Below are 16,368 nucleotides of genomic sequence, written 5' to 3'. Positions count from 1 at the left end.
GCACCACTGATTGATACTCGGAGAATACGGGGTGGGTGGGTAAACCAGAGGCTGATCAGTAAAAGCTATGGAAAGCCAGAGAAGGTCGTATCCAAGGGAGCGGCAGGGATACAATGTTCCAGACTCATCCCTGTGTGGGGTGGGCAGATGACTTGATTTAGTGAGAGAGGATGAACTCTCCAGGTATCAATCAGTGGGGGTACTTAGCACTTCACACGCACTCTGCATACAAATAGAGTCAAATTGCTGCTCACTGCTTTTATAAAAGAGTAAACCAAGTCACTCTCCCTTTGCCTAGGCTGATCCAGCTGCCAAGGAGTAAGTAGTGTACCTCTGGCCTCTTCCTCTAAAGGCAGAGTCAGTTTAGGATGCTCCTAGGCAGAGGATAGCTGCCCTACACCATCATGTTCCTAAGGCACAGAGAGGGCATGTGACTTGCCCATAGTCACACAGCAAAGAGAGAACAGTTGTCGACAGCCAGGCTTCCTTGTGGTACGTGCTGCTTTAAAGTCCAAGTGGAAAGGGCTAGGGCTAAAGCTCAGTCGGTCGATGCCTGCCCGGCATGAAGCCTGGATTCCATCTCTAGTGCTGCTGGACATGGTGGTACACGCCGGTGCTCCCAGCACTTGAGAAGTGGAGGCAGGAAGATCAGAGGTTCATTGGTCTGGGCCTCACAAGACATTCAAAAAGGAAAAAAAACAAAAACAAAAACAAAAAAACACTGCCAACAAGAATTGAATGCAAAACGTGTTTTAAATGTAACAGTCAAAAAGTAGGGAGAAGAGCTGGAAATGCTGTCTCTGAGCGCCACACAGATGGAGCCCTTAACCGAGACTACAATCAGATCCAGTGGCATTTAGTGGCTCACGGTGGACGTTGTACACGTTCAAATGGGGCTGCCGCACCCCACAGCGTTGCTAAGTGGCTCAGTGGGTAAAGCGCATGCCGGGCAAGCATGAGAAGCTGAGTGCAGATCCCCAGCACCTACACACACCCAGGCCTAGTGGTGCACACCTGGAGTCTCAATGCTGGGGAAAAGAACATAAGAGGAACCCTGGGACTCGCTGGCCTTCCTGCCTCGCCATTTCCACAAACTCCAAGCCACTGAAATAAATAATAAATAAGGCAGGCCTGGTCACACACAAGCATGAAAGCATGCCTGTAATCCTAGCACTGGTGTCAGGGAGTGGAGACAGGAGCATCAATGGAGCTTGCTGGCTGCTAACCCAGCTCCAGGTTCAGTGAGCGACCTGTCTCAAGAGAATAAAGTAGGACGTGATAGAGCTGGACCATGATGTCTTCCTCTGGCCCCTGCACACATGTGTACAGGTGTGTGCACTAACACACATGCACAAGCTTACAGCACACACATACATGAGCCACATGTACACCTGCACACACATGTAACCTGAATGCATACACACGTATACGCAAATGCTAAACATCCCATTTTTACAGATGAAAAGGACATTTCTAACTTAAATCAGTAGCCAACATTGCTCTTGTACTGAGCACCTGCTGGGTACCTCCTGTTCCAGGTGCCAGGCTTCTGAGGCTGCATTAGCCATATCTCCCAAGCTCACTATGATATTCATTTTTACCTTCTGAACTAAACAAAATCAGCCTACACTCCTGGGGTCTCCAAGTCTCAGATGCTGTCCTACACTTTCAGAGAGATTTTGACAGTTACCCTAACATCCATTGAAACCAAGTCACTTCCAGGGCTGTGGCGAACTGTGTGGAGTGAAACCCACTTTTCAGACAGTGTGTGTACCATCCCTGAAAGGATCTAAGCAGCACTGCCATGGAGGAGCATGAATACTCAGGTAAGGAGTTTCCCGGGTGCCAATGCTCTGCCCAGGAGAGGTGGGGGCCTCGTCAGTCCCTCTTTACCCAAGAGGGTGAATTTCCAGGAAAGGCCAGGAGGTAGGGTAAAGTGGGGAAGCACTGACTGATGCCAGGGGCACACAGCCAGGTGGAACAGGGAAACTCAGGGCCCTTCCCTTCTGTGACTCAACACCCTCCTAACAAAACTCGGTCCCAGCTGGATGCCTCAGGGGCACAGAGTTGAAGGCCAATTTGAACAGGAACTTGGAATTCAGAATGAGTTCTCAAAACCCGGGTAAGGAAGAGCTGGGGGTGCTGCATGGAGAACATCAAGACAGGGTTGGGGAGCTCGGGTACTGGAGTGAAGCCTGGAGAGTGTGGTATCTGGGGACTGGAGTTCCATATGAGGCAAGAATTGGGACGAGGTGTCTTGTAACTAGGGAAGGGGCTCAGGATTGGGGGCAAACCCCAGAGTAGCTAGGATCTGAGATCGAGGTACAAGCTTGGAGAGTTGGGGGTCAGAACAGACTAAAAAAAGAAGGGCCAGCCCTCTAGAGGTGAGGCTGGGGGACCCAGCATTGCAATAGGGAAGGCTTAGATGCCCCTGGCTCTGTCTGTCTGTCTGGAAATGCCCTGGACTGGAGTCAGACTCGTTGCTTGCTGGAGTGTAGACAGACTGGCTAGACAGCCAAAACCCAGAGAGGCACACGGAGGAGAGACAGATAGACCGAGCTCAGGAGGACCTATGGACATGCACCACACAGACAGACACAGTAGTGGGCAGTTTGTACATCGAGAAAATTGAAAAAGAAGGAGCCTGCGGTCCTCCGAGACCCTCTGCTTTGGTGGGGCTTTAGATGAGCTCTTTGAGACTCTGAGTGACGGGAGACAGTTGGAAATGGAGCCCCCACTCTGCTGTACCCTTCACACTCCGCACTCCCAACAGGATACTGGGAACCTCCTCCGAAGCGTTGCTGCTGTGCCCGACGGGGACCACAGCTCGTGCTGGTGGGGCTGCTGAGCACAGCAATGTGGGCCGGCGTGCTGACCCTGCTTCTTCTGTGGCGTACGGACATCCCCAGCCCCCATAGCTCCCCGACCACTGAGGGTTCTGCTCCCATCCCAATGCCTGGGAAGCCCAGCACCCTCTTTGGAACCTGATCTCCCCATCTTCTGTTCACTCTTAACGTCCCTGTCCCCCAGCATCCCTGGTTCTACTTATATTCCCAACCCCAGCTGCCAGATGTGGGGAGACAAGTAACTATCCTCTTGTCTGCTCCTCTTCCCACTGCCCCCCTAGACTGGGAAACCGAGAAGAATCTGAAGCAGCTGGGAGACACCGCCATACAGAACGGTATGAAGGGCTCAAGGTGGGCTAGCAGAAGTGAAGGTTGGGATGGCCAGGTATAGTCACCTTCCTGCCACTGGCCACTGTGGGGCCTGCATCAATGTCACCCTCTCCCGAGGGAATGAATGGACAGTCTAGATACCTTCTCCATCCATTGTGAGAAGCCTGATTGTCTGTCACCTGATAAGCACAAAACCACTGTGCCTCCCTTTATCCTTCTGTAACACAAGTGTGAACTAACAAGTGCAAAAAGATAAAGAAAGTCTAAGGGGCTAGCAATGTAGTTCAGCTGACGAGTGCTTGCCCTGGGTTCCACTCCCAGCGCTTCATTAACTAGGCACTGTAGTGCATGCCTGCGATCCCAGCACTTGACGAGTGGAGGCAGGAGCATCAGGAGTTCAAGCTCATCCTTGGCTACATATTGAGTTCCAGAGTATCCTGAGCTACATGAGAGCCTGTCTCAAAACAATAAAGAAAAAGGGAGAAAGGGAGGGAGGAGGAAGACCCTCAGAAAACATGGCTACTGCTTTCATATGTAATCCTAGAGGGAAAGGAGGACACAGCTGATTATTCCAGTTCTAGCCGGTACCTCATATGTCTACCTCTCCCTTGCTCCATCCAAACTATGAAAAAAGCTGCAGCTAGTGTGATGATGTGAAGGAGCCCCTGCACTGAGGACCGGGCTGAAGGACGATGATACGCCTTAACTGGTGTGGGGTGCATGCTTGTCTGTGATGTCAGGAGGTTGAGGCAGGAGGACTGCAAATGAGTGAGCAGTATGAGCTGCACAGTGGGAAAGGAGCAGGGGAGGGAGGGAGGGGAAGAGAGAGCGGAAGGAAAGAGGGGAAGCGTGAAGGGATGGATAGAGGGTGGGTCTTCGCGGGTCTTAAAAACACCTCTCTTCTTTCTTCTTTTGTCCCAGTCTCTCATGTTTCCAAGGACTTACAAAGATACCAGAGTAATCAGTTGGCCCAGAAATCCCAGGGTGAGCCAATCACCTCCTGTCAGATTGGGATGGGGAAGTGGGGAGAGGCTGGGACGGCCTTGGATAGTCAGTGTGACTATGCCCGCTGCAAACTACACAGCAGCGAGCAGGCAGTCCTAAGGGCTGTGGAGCAAGAGGCGGGTGGGGGTAGTACAGGTGAGGAGTCTGCAGGCACCTTCTCATCACTGGGCTCTTCTGCTCTGTGGGTAGCTGCTCGGATGTCACAAAGCATGCAAGAGCTCCAAGCTGAACAGAAGCAGATGAAAGTTCAGGGTAAGACAGGATGAGAGAAAGCCCCCCCACCCCACCCCGCCCTGAGAACCATAGAGGCACAGGAGGCTGGAGGCCAGGCTCAGGGTGTGGGGTGGGGACAAAAGGGAGGGAAAGATGGGGGAGGAGGAGAGATGGTCCACATGCACCATCTCTGAGGCCAGCAACACACCTTTCAGACTCTGAGCTCTCCCAGAACCTGAACAGACTCCAAGAGAATCTCATTAACGTCAAATCCCAGAGTGAGACTTGGAACACCCAGGAGAAAGGGGCAAACTGATGGGAAGGGGGTGGGGCTGGGAGCTGCCGGTCAGTCTCTGAATGCTGCACCCATCCCTGTACCTTTCAGACTCTGAGCTCTCCCAGAGCCTGAACAGTCTCCAAGAGGATCTAATCAACATCAGATCTCAGGGTGAGACTTGGGATGGCCAGGGGAAGCAGGCACACTGGGTGTGAAGGGGGTGGTGCTGGGGGCTGTCAGTCAGTCTCTGAATGCTGCACCTGTCCCTGCCCCCCCCCCAGGCTTGAATGAGAAGCGCACAGCCTCAGATTCTCTGGAGAAACTCCAGGAAGAGGTGGCAAAGCTGTGGATGGAGATGCTAATATCAAAGGGTGAGTCTCCCACCCGTAACCACGGACTGTGACATCCTGTTTGTGTCATGCGAGGAGGCTGTGCCGATACAACTGTGTGGCGTGGTGTGACTGCCGGGTTTGTGTGATGTGCACGGATCTAGGTTTATGTTGGGACCAGGACAGATGGGGACACCCTCTGCTGATGGGATGGGGTCCACACTGCTTTCCTCCTCCAGGGTGAAGCTAACCACCACTGGCTTCCCTCTGTTCCTGTAGTCTGCCCGGCCAGGCTTAGTGGGGGAATGTGGTCATCAGCGGCTGGGGGAGGGGGAGGGCAGGGACAGAGGGACAGCTCTGAAGCCTGAGGCATCTCCTTAATCCTCTAGGGACCTCAACTCAGGTAAAACAGGATCTTTGTCTTTGATTCAGAGAATTTCAGGACAAGCCGTGTGAAGGGGAATTGGAGTTTATCCAGAGAGATTTCAATGTGGATTTTTAAATTATTTTTACATTTTATTTCTTTTATGTGCATGTAAGAGCAGAGGGAGTACACACCATGGCACATATTTGGAGGTCAGAGGACAACTTTCAGGGGTTGGTTCTCTCCTGCCACATGGGTTCTGGGAACTGAACTCGGGTCTTCAGACTTGGCAGCAAGCTCCTTTACCCACTGAGCCCTCTCATTAGCCCTAACACAGATTTAGCACTAGAGTTAAGAGAAAGAATGTGTTCTGGGAAGAAAAGACAGAGCCGGTGTGGGCTTCTCAAGCAGCTGCCTCTCGCTCTCTCCAATCATCTCAGGTGGGATTTAGTGAGTTTTGAGGTCATCTTCAAAGGCCTGCTGAAGATTTTAAGTTGTGTGTGCGTGTGCGTGTGTGTGTGCGTGTGCGTGCGTGTGTGTGTGTGTGTGTGTGTGTGTGTGTGTGTGTTGTAGGTGTGGCGGGATGCGCACATGTACTGTGGTGCATGTATAGAAGTCAGCGGACAACCTCAGGGGTCAGCCCTTGACTTCCATCTCGTCTGAGACAGGATCTCTCATTGGCCACGGCACAGGCCAGGCTAGCTGTGAGCATCCAGGGGTTCCCTTGTCTCTGCCTCCCACCTCGCCACAGGGGTGCATGCTGCCAGGTCCAGCTTTAATCAGGTCTGGGCATCAAAACTGAGGTCTTCATGCTTGCTCAGCTCAGAGAATGTAAATGAGGTCCCAGGGCAGTTCCCAAGATGGTTACAATTGATAAGGTGGAAGACCACAGGGGTGCAGGATGATAGGACATTCTTACTGTAACAGAACCAATAGTCTTGTCTGAGAGTCCTAGAATTTAGCTGGCAGAGGAATGAAGGCTCACCTGAGATCATACACCCTGGTCAGACCTTGAGCCTGGTTCATTGTTTTAATATAAAGTATCCATATATGGAAAGAATACAGAGCTATCCATGTCATTGTCTCTACTCGGGCAGCCTTCAAAGCACATGCTAACTGTGCTGAAACTCGCTTCTCTGCAGTTGAGAGGCTCCCAACAGACTCCAGCATGAGGGGCTCCTTTCCTGTCTCCTGTCCCCATAATGCTCTCTCTCCTTCTGCCCACCTCGTCCTCACCATAGCAGCCTCCATAAACTGACCCACTCAGTGCTGAGGGACATCTCCACCAGGGAGGGCGCAGATGAGGCCACCAAGCTTGCCCACGAGCCATTGCAGAGCCTGTAAGGTGGCCTGAGAAGGAGGTTGTAGTGCTGCACTCCACTGCTTCCTTGCCCTTGACTTTCCTTCCACTTCTGGAAAGTCCCAACCACCCCAGAGGAGCAAGAGAAGAGGAAGGAACTTTGCTTGGTTAGAAGGAGTCCCCATCCATTAGGACATGTGGCTCTGGGGATCCCAACAGAAAACCCCTGTGGTTTCTCGTGGCTGAGGATGAAGAGACTCTAGGCCATGTTCATTGCTCACAGATTTCTCACCTCTTATCCTTTCTCTGAGTACACACATGCATACACACCACACATACCACATACACACACCACACACCTCACATATACACATATACACAACACGCAAACACAAAACAGCACACACTTCACATATACACACATACACAAACACATCACATTACACACACATACCTCACAAACACACATACTATATACACTCACCACATACACACACCTACACAGATACACCAAATATACATACCACATACACCACATACACACACACCACATACACATATTACCACATACATACTAGAATTACAGGTGCATTCATCCACAGGATCCAAACTCAGGCCTCGTGCTAGCTCAGTGCTTCATCCACTGAGACATCTCCCACATACAAATCTGCTCCTGCACCCCGGGGTCTGAGCTCAGCTCTGGTGGTGTCCGTAGTGTGACAGCCAGGAAACTTTCCAGTCTCAGTCTATCCATCCATCCATCCATGCATCCATGCATCCACCCATCCATCTATTATCTATCATCTATCTATCAATCATCTATCATCTATCAATCATCTATCTCTCCCTCCCTCTTTCCCCTACTCTGCTTTCATTTCTTTTCTTTTAAATATACTTTTGATATGTATTTTATTTTTAATGGGGTAATGTGCACTGAGTTTAAGGTGCCTGCAGAGTCCAGTCCATAGAGCTGGAAATATTAAAAACTGGATAACACCAAATATTTCATAATAAATGGCTTACCTCTAGAAAAAGACCTTGAAATTTCTAGGTATAGCTTTAATAATATAATATATTCTTGCGGCCTGCAAGATTTAATGTGGGTGCTAGGAACAGAATTTAGGTCCTCTGCAAGAGTCATACATGCTCTTAATCACTCAGCTATCTCTGCTTTGACTGGGGTGTCTGGGGGATGGAGGGGTAGCTGAGGTGTCTGTGGGGTGTGCTGTGGCTGAGGTAGGGGTGGGGGTGGCTGAGATATCTCTGGAGTGTGGTATGGCTGAGGTGTCTGTGGGGGTGGCTGAGGGGTATATGGGGTTGTGATGTGGCTGAGGTGCCTGTGGAGTGTGGTGTGGCTGAGGGGTCTGTGGGGTTTTGGTGTTGCTGAGGTGTCTGTGGGGTTGTGGTGTGGCTGAGGTATATGTGGGGTTGTGGTGTGGCTGAGGTGTCTGTGGGGGTGGCTGAGGGGTCTGTGGGGTTGTGATGTGGCTGAGGTGTCTGTGGGGTTGTGGTGTGGCTGAAGTGTATGTGGGGTTGTGGTGTGGCTGAGGGGTCTGTGGGGTTGTGGTGTGACTGAGGGGTCTGTGGGGTTGTGGTGTGGCTGAGGGGTCTGTGGGGTTGTGGTGTGGCTGAGGGGTCTGTGGGGTTGTGGTGTGGCTGAGGGGTCTGTGGGGTTGTGGTGTGGCTGAGGGGTCTGTGGGTTTGTGGTGTGGCTGAGGGGTCTGTGGGGTTGTGGTGTGGCTGAGGGGTCTGTGGGGTTGTGGTGTGGCTGAGGGGTCTGTGGGGTTGTGGTGTGGCTGAGGGGTCTGTGGGGTTGTGGTGTGGCTGAGGGGTCTGTGGGGTTGTGGTATAGCTGAGGTGTCTGTGGGGTTGTGGTGTGGCTGAGGGGTATGTGGGGTTGTGGTGTGGCTGAGGGGGTCTGTGGGGTTGTGGTGTGGCTGAGGTGTCTGTGGGGTTGTGGTGTGGCTGAGGGGTATGTGGGGTTGTGGTGTGGCTGAGGGGTCTGTGGGGTTGTGGTGTGGCTGAGGGGTCTGTGGGGTTGTGGTGTGGCTGAGGTGTCTGTGGGGTTGTGGTGTGGCTGAGGGCTCTGTGGGGTTGTGGTGTGGCTGAGGTGTCTGTGGGGTTGTAGTGTGGCTGAGGGGTATGTGGGGTTGTGGTGTGGCTGAGGGGTCTGTGGGGTTGTGGTGTGGCTGAGGTGTCTGTGGGGTTGTGGTGTGGCTGAGGGGTCTGTGGGGTTGTGGTGTGGCTGAGGTGTCTGTGGGGTTGTGGTGTGGCTGAGGAGTCTGTGGGGTTGTGGTGTGGCTGAGGGGTATGTGGGGCTGTGGTGTGTCTGAGGTGTCTGTGGTGATAGCGCTGGTAGTTGAGGTATTGCTAGCCATGGAGGTGTTAGTAACTTTGGAACTGGAAATGTTTCATAATGCTGGTTGAGTTGTGGCTGGCCTTGGCTGATTGTTGCTGGTCTCACTGGGTATTTATGGTGAGGTTGGTGACAATGGCAGTTCTGCTAACCACTGAAGTGAGACGGCCTCGCCAAAGAATTGGCCAGTTTCAGAGATCCCATGAAGAAAGCAATCTGCAGACCGGCTGTTAGGCTCTCAGCTTGGAGGGACGGATCCCTGGGCGACTGTAGGAGAGACATTACCTTGTACATGCATACGCTGCCCATGGGGGCCAGGGGCAGCCACCACATGCTCCCGAGTCTCTCTTCCATATGCAACCCAGGAGCTGCATGCAGCTGAGCCTCTCTTCCGTGTGTGGCCCCAGGAGCTGCATGTAGCTGAGTCTCTCTTCCATGTGTGGCCCCAGGAGCTGCATGCAGCTGAGCCTCTCTTCCATGTGTGGCCCCAGGAGCTGCATGTAGCTGAGTCTCTCTTTCATGTGTGACCCCAGGAGTAGCATGCAGCACATGTCCCGAGAACTGGCTCAATTTCCAACAGAAGTGCTACTATTTTGGCAAGGGCTCCAAGCAGTGGATCCAGGCCCGATTCACCTGCAGTGACCTCGAAGGGCGGCTGGTCAGCATCCACAGCCAGGAGGAGCAGGTGGCTTGGATGACAGGAGGGGCGGGGGTAGGATCCCACCCTGGCCTTCTGGAATGGATGGGTAGGACCGTAAGCATCTCCTCCTAGGACTTCCTGATGAGACACATCAACAAGCAGGATTCCTGGATTGGCCTCCGGGATCTCGATGTGGAGGGAGAGTTCGTATGGATGGACGGAAGCCCTGTGGGTTACAGGTAAAGGGGCCAAGGAGGGAGCAGGGAGGGAGCAGGCCCCTGGACGAGCACCTCATGGCGGAGTCCAGGGCCCAGGGAAAGGGTCCTACAGGCTACACGAAGGAGAGCGGGCCCTGGGGTCTGGACTTCTTAGATCGCTCAGCCGTAGGGAAAGGATGAAGGGCCGAGGAAGCGAGCAGCAAGCACAGATTGGAAATGGGGATCTTGGGCGCATGCGTAGGAGTAGTACAGAGAAGGGGTATGCCCAGGTACAGATCCCCTGCATGGGGGAAACTTAGCTGTGAGGGGCGTAAAATGGGGAAGGGCTGACTCCGACGGCCTGCAGAGAAGGGACCCCTCGCTCATCACAGCCTATGACTGGAGGTGTTTCTTGTTCCAGCAACTGGAATCCAGGGGAGCCCAACAATGCGGGGCAGGGTGAGGACTGCGTGATGATGCGGGGATCCGGCCAGTGGAATGATGCCTACTGCCGCAGCTACCTGGATGCCTGGGTGTGTGAGCAGCTGGCCACATGTGAGGAGGCATCTGCCCCTGTAGCCTCTGTGAGTCCAACAGGACCCACTCCAAAAAATGGATCCTGACAAACCCCTGCCCACCCTCTTCTGGATTTCTCACCCACTTTCATCATGGAAATAGCCAGGCCCTGAGGATCCCCTATCAAGGCCTGGGCCTCCATGATTATTCTCCCAACCATACTGAAGCAGCTGGTAGATGCCAGCTCCCCAAAAAGCCTCTACTGCTCTCCAACTAGGCTGACCATCCCATTCCCTCTGCCCTCCTGAAACCAGAGCCCCAGCCATGCAGCAAGCTCCCTGCCTACCCACGTGTACGTGGGCAGCTGAGCCATCCAGGGAGCTGAGAAGACTCCTCCGATCTAGTTTGCCCTTCCTCCCATTCTCTGCATCACACAGAGGTTCCCTCTCCCTGGGGCCTGGGAGCAAATCCTCCCACCAAGTTTGCATGTATCAGTGACAAGGGACCATGGCTGGTCCCCAGCATTCCTCCTTCCTTGGAGGCCCCTCCAGGTGCGCTCCAGGTGTGGCAGGTAGAAGCTGACAGTTTCAGAGACTTGGTGCCCAAGGCCCTCTTTGAGAACGCAACGCAACTGATAGGGAATTTTACACCTTGTCTATCTCGGTTATTTCTTTTCCCGCGTTATTACAGTAACAGGCTAGGGAGCATGTGATCCCTAGCCATGTGTGTTGGTACTTGGAACCGTGGCTGCCCAGGCCAATCAGTGAGACCCAAATAAAACTGAGAGGAGGGCAGCGATGACCTGAGTCTCGTGTAGTGGAAGGAAACAAGTCCTGGAAGTTGTCCTCCACACTACCCTGTGGCATGTGCAACCCACATACTTAAAATACATAAACACATTGTTTAAGATGTTTAAGGTAGAGTGCAGCTGAGGAAGACATCTCACATCTCTGACTCTACATGTACACACAAAATAAATAATTTTAAAAACAAGGTAGAGGGCTAGAGACACGCCTCAGCAGTTAAAAACACACTGCTCTTCGTAATGATGGAATTCAGATTGCAACACTCACATCAAATGACTCACAACCACGTTCAACAGCTCTAGTGGGTCTGATGCCCGCTTCTGGCCTCCAGTCACCTGCATTCACGTTCACAAACCTACATACATACACATAGTTTAAAAAAAAAAAAAAGCCAGGGGTGGTGGTGCACAACTTTAATCTCAGCACTAGGGAGGTGGGCAGACCTCTGTGAGTTTGAGACCAGCAAGGTCTCATAGTGAGTTCCAGGCCAGCCAGGACAACATAGTTGAAACTGCCTAAAATAGTAATAATGTAACAAGCCACTAAGTTAAAAGCCCAACCTCAGGTAAAGCTAGATGGGTTGGGAATTCATGGTCATCCTGAAACATGTAGCAAGTTCAAAGCCAGCCTGAGCTAACAATCTGTCTCAGAATAAATTTTAAAAATATTAACCTTAAACTGGGCGGTGGTAGCCCATGCCTTTAATCCCAGCACTTGGGAGGCAGAGGCAGGTGGATCTCTGTGAGTTCAAGGCCAGCCCAGTCTACAAAGAGAGTTCCAAGACAGCCAGGACTATTACACAGAGAAACCCGGTCTTGAAAAACCAAAGTGTGTGTGTGTGTGTGTGTGTGTGTGTGTGTGTGTGTGTGTGTGTGTGTGTTAACCCTGAAACCTTTCATTTTCCAGCTGATCCTGGGCTCTTCCCCCTTTGAGAGGCTGGTGTGCCACTGTTCTCAGTGTGATCCCTGGGGCACCCAGCAGCTCTCCAGAATGTACCAGAAACAAATTCTTAGGCACACCTCAAAACCGCAGAATCTGACTGTAGGGGTAGGGCCCAACCACCTGAGTTTTAAAAAGTCCTCCAGGTGATTCTGATGCCCTGATGAAGCACAGCTTCTCAAATTAAGAGACCCAAGGATACCTCTGGGAATGTGGCTAGAATGCAAATTCTGGTCCAGTAAGTGTGGTGGACCAGTGATTCTGCATGTGACACAGTGATGCTGATGCTGCCTTAGATGCTGGTGCTGATGCTGGTAACTGACGCTGATATTGATGCTGATGCTGGCAGTCCACAAGCCACTTTGAGTAGCAAAGGTCTAAAGGGAGAATCACCACTCTCCATATATTTTTAGGCACAGCCACCCTCTCCTTCACTATCTATTTTTTTTTTCTTTAGAGCAAAGGTAGATTAAGGAAAAGTGAGTTTCAAGAGAAGAGTACCCCTCCCTGAAACTTGTTTAAGAAAGAGTCCAGTGCTGCCAAAGCTGGTCTCAAACTTGCTAAGTAGCAGAGGATGGCCTTGAACTTCTGATCCTTCTCCCTCTACCTTCCTAGTGCTGGGATGAGACAGTTTGCACCACTATGCCCGGTTTATGTGGTATAAGGAATCAAACCCAGGGCACTCTACCATCTGGGCTATAGCACCGGCAGTTTGCCAGGCCTTGGTCCCTCTTACCCTCGTACCCCTGCCCCCACCTCTCCAGCCTGCATGGCCCCTACGATAATTCCACAGGTGCCCTATCTCCCCAGTACGCCCAACCCTCCAACACCATCTGCAAGCCAGAAGCTAGGTCAGCCGGTTGTCCACTTCTTCACTCTCCACCTGTGCCTGACATGCCTCCAGACTCCCTCAGCCTGGGACTCAGGACCCGGATCAGGGTGTGGGCAGATCTGGCGCCCCTACACAAGACACAACACAAGCTTGGGGACGGGATCTGCTCATCCTTTATCTCCTGTGGGGTCAGCGTCCCTCCAGGGCCCGATCTCGGGCGATAACGGCCTCTTCGAACTTGATCATGAGTGTGGTCCCCTTGTGCCAGTGTGCTGTAACCTTGGCAGGGAAGCCGCTGTGCGTAAGCACGGCCTCCACGATGCCCGCCGTGAAGCTGGCACAGTTCAGCGTGCTGTTCTCCTTGGGCACTGAGATGTAGGTGTTGATAAGCGGCTCCCTCTCGATGATGTAGAACGTGCGAGCGTCATCATTGGCCTGCTCCAGCTTGTCTGCCTCCTTGCCGAAGAGCGCCTTCCACACCGCGCCCTTGACGAACAGCAGCGCACCCAGCACCTTGGTCTCACGCCGGGCACCCTTTTCGCGGGCCACCAGGGCATCCAAGACGCGGGCACCCACCTGGCGGCCTAGCGCGGCCAGGCGAGCCTGAAGCTCAGCCACAGAGAAGACCCGGCTCTGGCAGTGCTGCACCAGCTCGGAGAAGAGAAGGGCAAAGGCACTCAGGCTCACCTCGGTGCGTGGCCGCACCAGCGCGCGCTCCAGCAGCGCCGACTTCCCACGCGTGAATCGTGCCTCCATGCCACCACCCTGCAGGGAGACCAAAAGTCAGTGTGATGATGGACAAGGCCTGGCACCAAGGGCCAGAGGGAGAACCAGGAGGGGCTCTGGGACATCCACATAACCCATCTGCGCCAGCGCTGAGCACTACCGTGCCAAGCATGAGAAGGAAAGCCAGCACTCAGACCGCTGCGAAAATGCACCCCATGAGGTTTAGCAAGTAAAGCTAATAATACAGCTTTATAATCTTGCCAGCCAGTGAGGAAAGGAAGAGGAGAAATGACCAGCACTAACGCGCATGTACTGCTCTTGCAAAGCACTTGAGTTCAGTTCCCGGCACCCAATTCAGGTGGCTCACAACCACCTGGAACTCTAGCTCCAGGGAGAGACCACGCCTCTCTGGCCTATGCTGGCACTGCACTCACGCGCAGAAACCCACACTCAGACACATGGGCATATGCATAATTAAAAATAAAAATTAGAGCCAGGCGGTGGCGCACGCCTTTAATCCCAGCACTCGGGAGGCAGAGGCAGGCGGATCTCTGTGAGTTTGAGGCCAGCCTGGGCTAACGAGTGAGTTCCAGGAAAAGGCGCAAAGCTACACAGAGAAACCCTGTCTCGAAAAACCAAATAAATAAATAAATAAATAAATAAATAAATAAATAAATAAATAAATAAATAAATAAATAAAAATTAAAAAGGAATCCTTACACGGGACTAATGGGGGGCAATGGAAAGGATCCCAAAGTTGGAGACTCAAGAGATTTCTTATGGCTGGCTGGTAGTGGCGCACGCCGAGTGCAGAGTGGCAGAGCCAGGTGGATCTCTGTGAGTTCGAGGCCAGCTAGGGCTGTTACACAGAGAAATCCTGTCTCAAAAAAACAAAAAGTTGTTCTCTTACCTCCATGCCCACACACAAACACACAATGAATAAAAGAATAATTTTAAGAAGTCAGCACAGGGCAGGAGAATGAAACTGAGTGTGGAGGCACACACCTGTGACCCCAGCCAGCACTCAGGGGCTGAGGCAGTAAGAGGCCAGCCCGGGTGAGTTCCAGGACTGCCTGGGTCACAGTGAGACCCTGCGTGATGGCTCTTCATCTTCACTACCTAGAGTTAGAATCACCATGAAAACACACCTCCGGATTTCCAGGTAAGTTTAACTCAGGTTAGACCACTCTGAATGTGGGCACCACCCCCTCTAGGGCTGACTAAAAAGGATGAAGTCATCTGAGCGCACCACTCATCTCTCTGCTTTCTGACTGTGGATGGAATGAGACCAGCTGCCTCACGCTCCTGCCAAATCAACAGACCTTTCTTTTAGTTGCTTTTATCAGGTATTTGACGACAGCCCAGTGCGGGTTGAGGAACGGAGAAAAGACAGAGAACAGTCAATGATGTTTTCCCTAGCTGGCGTGTGCTCCAGCCCTGACTACCCTGCAGACCTTCCTGCTCAACCCATCCAGGAAAGCAAGTGACTGACAGAAAGGGGCAGGGGTGAGTGGAAGCCACGCCAGGAGAGTGTGCAAAAAGTCCTCAACCCTATATCCGAGCGGGGGTGGGGGGCGGCGCTGAAGGTGTCTATTTGTCAGAAAGGAAGTCGTCTCCACGGCGACCCTTAACTACAGAAGAGTTCCCCGCTGGGAGGTCGCACTTCCCCAAACTCTCGAGAAAGCTGCACGGACGGTGGGGGGACTGGTGGGGGAGCCGGAGGGGACGGGGGAGGCGCCGGGAGCCCCAGCTGTGAATGGAGACCGGAATGGAATCCGGAGGTGGAAGGAAAGACTCCCCAGCGGAGCGGGGCCCTGTCGCGTCTCCAGGTGAAGCCTTCGTCACTCCTGGATTGGAGCCGACAGCCCGCCCTACACGGCTGTCCTAGGGACCGGGTCTCGGATCGGGATGGACCGTCCTGCTCCCGAGCCAGGGAGGAGACCGTGCAGAGCGCGCCACACGGCCGCTCGGCTGAGCTGTCCAAGACCCGGGACCCCGAAACCCGCATCACCCCGGAAACCCAAAGCAGACTGACCCGGGAACGCTGCTCGGGACGCACGGAGAAAAGACCGGCTCCCTGGGCGCGGAAGCAGGGTCTCGGGCCGGGAAGGGTCTCAACCGGAACTGGGTCGCCGTAGGTTCAGCCGAACTTCTTGACGGCGTCGTAAAAGGCCCCGAGTGCGCAGGCGTCTGCGGGCTCGACTGAGTGCACGGAGGGCGGGGTGGTGGGTGACCGAGAGCGGCCGCCAGGGGGCGCGCGTGTCCTCCCGGGCCATCAGCCTCAGCAGCAGGCAGTTGTGCGGAGCCATCGGACCGTGTTTATGTTTCCTTTGTGTGTCTGTGTCCCGTGTGCCCACACTCCTGTGTGGAGAGGCCAGAGGTTGACACTGAGTGGCTATCTCTATTGCTCTGGGGCTTGTTTTTAAGACAGGGTCTATCTTACTGAACCTGGGGTAACCATTTCCGCCAGCTGGCCGGGGTCTCAGAATCCTGTCTGCCACACAAACACCATTGGCAGCAGCAGTTCTGGGGTTACAGGTGTGCGCCAACACACCCGGCTTTTTTCTTGTAGGCATTGGGGAATCAAACCCAGGTCTACATGCTTGTACTTTATCCACTGAGACTCCTCCCCAGCCCCTTAATCTTTTTGTTCTGTTTGGTGATTGGCTGTTGGTTGTTTGAAAGAGCCTTG

General features: G+C 53.1%; 2 protein-coding genes across 7 annotated transcripts; one reads left to right on the top strand and one right to left on the bottom strand.

Annotated features, from left to right (window-relative positions):
• The first annotated feature begins 1,804 nt into the window (after nucleotides 1-1,804).
• Fcer2 (Fc epsilon receptor II) lies at nucleotides 1,805-11,146 on the top strand. Of its 6 annotated transcripts, none has more exons than XM_052754668.1 (11): nucleotides 1,805-1,826; nucleotides 2,855-2,893; nucleotides 3,128-3,181; nucleotides 4,098-4,160; nucleotides 4,371-4,433; nucleotides 4,610-4,672; nucleotides 4,780-4,842; nucleotides 4,953-5,042; nucleotides 9,554-9,705; nucleotides 9,793-9,899; nucleotides 10,279-11,146. In XM_052754668.1, the coding sequence occupies exons 1-11, from the start codon at nucleotides 1,805-1,807 to the stop codon at nucleotides 10,478-10,480; spliced, it is 918 nt and encodes a 305-aa protein (XP_052610628.1). In that variant the 3' UTR covers nucleotides 10,481-11,146. The 6 variants fall into 6 exon arrangements, with proteins under 6 accessions (XP_052610628.1, XP_052610623.1, XP_052610629.1 ...); XM_052754663.1 differs by having other exon boundaries at nucleotides 2,774-2,893; XM_052754664.1 differs by lacking the exon at nucleotides 1,805-1,826 and adding an exon at nucleotides 2,104-2,122 and having other exon boundaries at nucleotides 2,774-2,893.
• Nucleotides 11,147-13,105: 1,959 nt separating this feature from the next.
• Trappc5 (trafficking protein particle complex subunit 5) lies at nucleotides 13,106-15,843 on the bottom strand. The gene is made up of 2 exons (XM_052754670.1): nucleotides 15,712-15,843; nucleotides 13,106-13,715 (listed from the first exon to the last, which is right to left on the bottom strand). Exon 2 carries the CDS (start codon nucleotides 13,704-13,706, stop codon nucleotides 13,140-13,142), a length of 567 nt encoding a protein of 188 aa, XP_052610630.1. The 5' UTR covers nucleotides 13,707-13,715; nucleotides 15,712-15,843; the 3' UTR covers nucleotides 13,106-13,139.
• Between the last annotated feature and the right edge of the window lie 525 nt (nucleotides 15,844-16,368).

Source organism: Peromyscus californicus, unplaced genomic scaffold (genome assembly GCF_007827085.1).
Source record: "Peromyscus californicus insignis strain IS unplaced genomic scaffold, ASM782708v3 Scaffold_2__1_contigs__length_46816999, whole genome shotgun sequence".
NCBI classification, from domain to species: domain Eukaryota; kingdom Metazoa; phylum Chordata; class Mammalia; order Rodentia; family Cricetidae; genus Peromyscus; species Peromyscus californicus.
This window is presented reverse-complemented; position numbering and strand designations above follow the sequence as displayed.

Excerpts from the sequence above, each read along its gene's own strand:
- Fcer2 (XM_052754663.1), top strand. The coding sequence starts at position 1,805 with ATGGAGGAGCATGAATACTCAG. Across the intron at positions 3,182-4,097 it reads AGACACCGCCATACAGAACG|TCTCTCATGTTTCCAAGGAC; the intron begins GTATGAAGGGCT and ends CTTTTGTCCCAG. Across the intron at positions 4,161-4,370 it reads GTTGGCCCAGAAATCCCAGG|CTGCTCGGATGTCACAAAGC; the intron begins GTGAGCCAATCA and ends CTCTGTGGGTAG.
- Trappc5 (XM_052754670.1), bottom strand. The coding sequence starts at position 13,706 with ATGGAGGCACGATTCACGCGTGGGAAGTCGGCGCTGCTGGAGCGCGCG.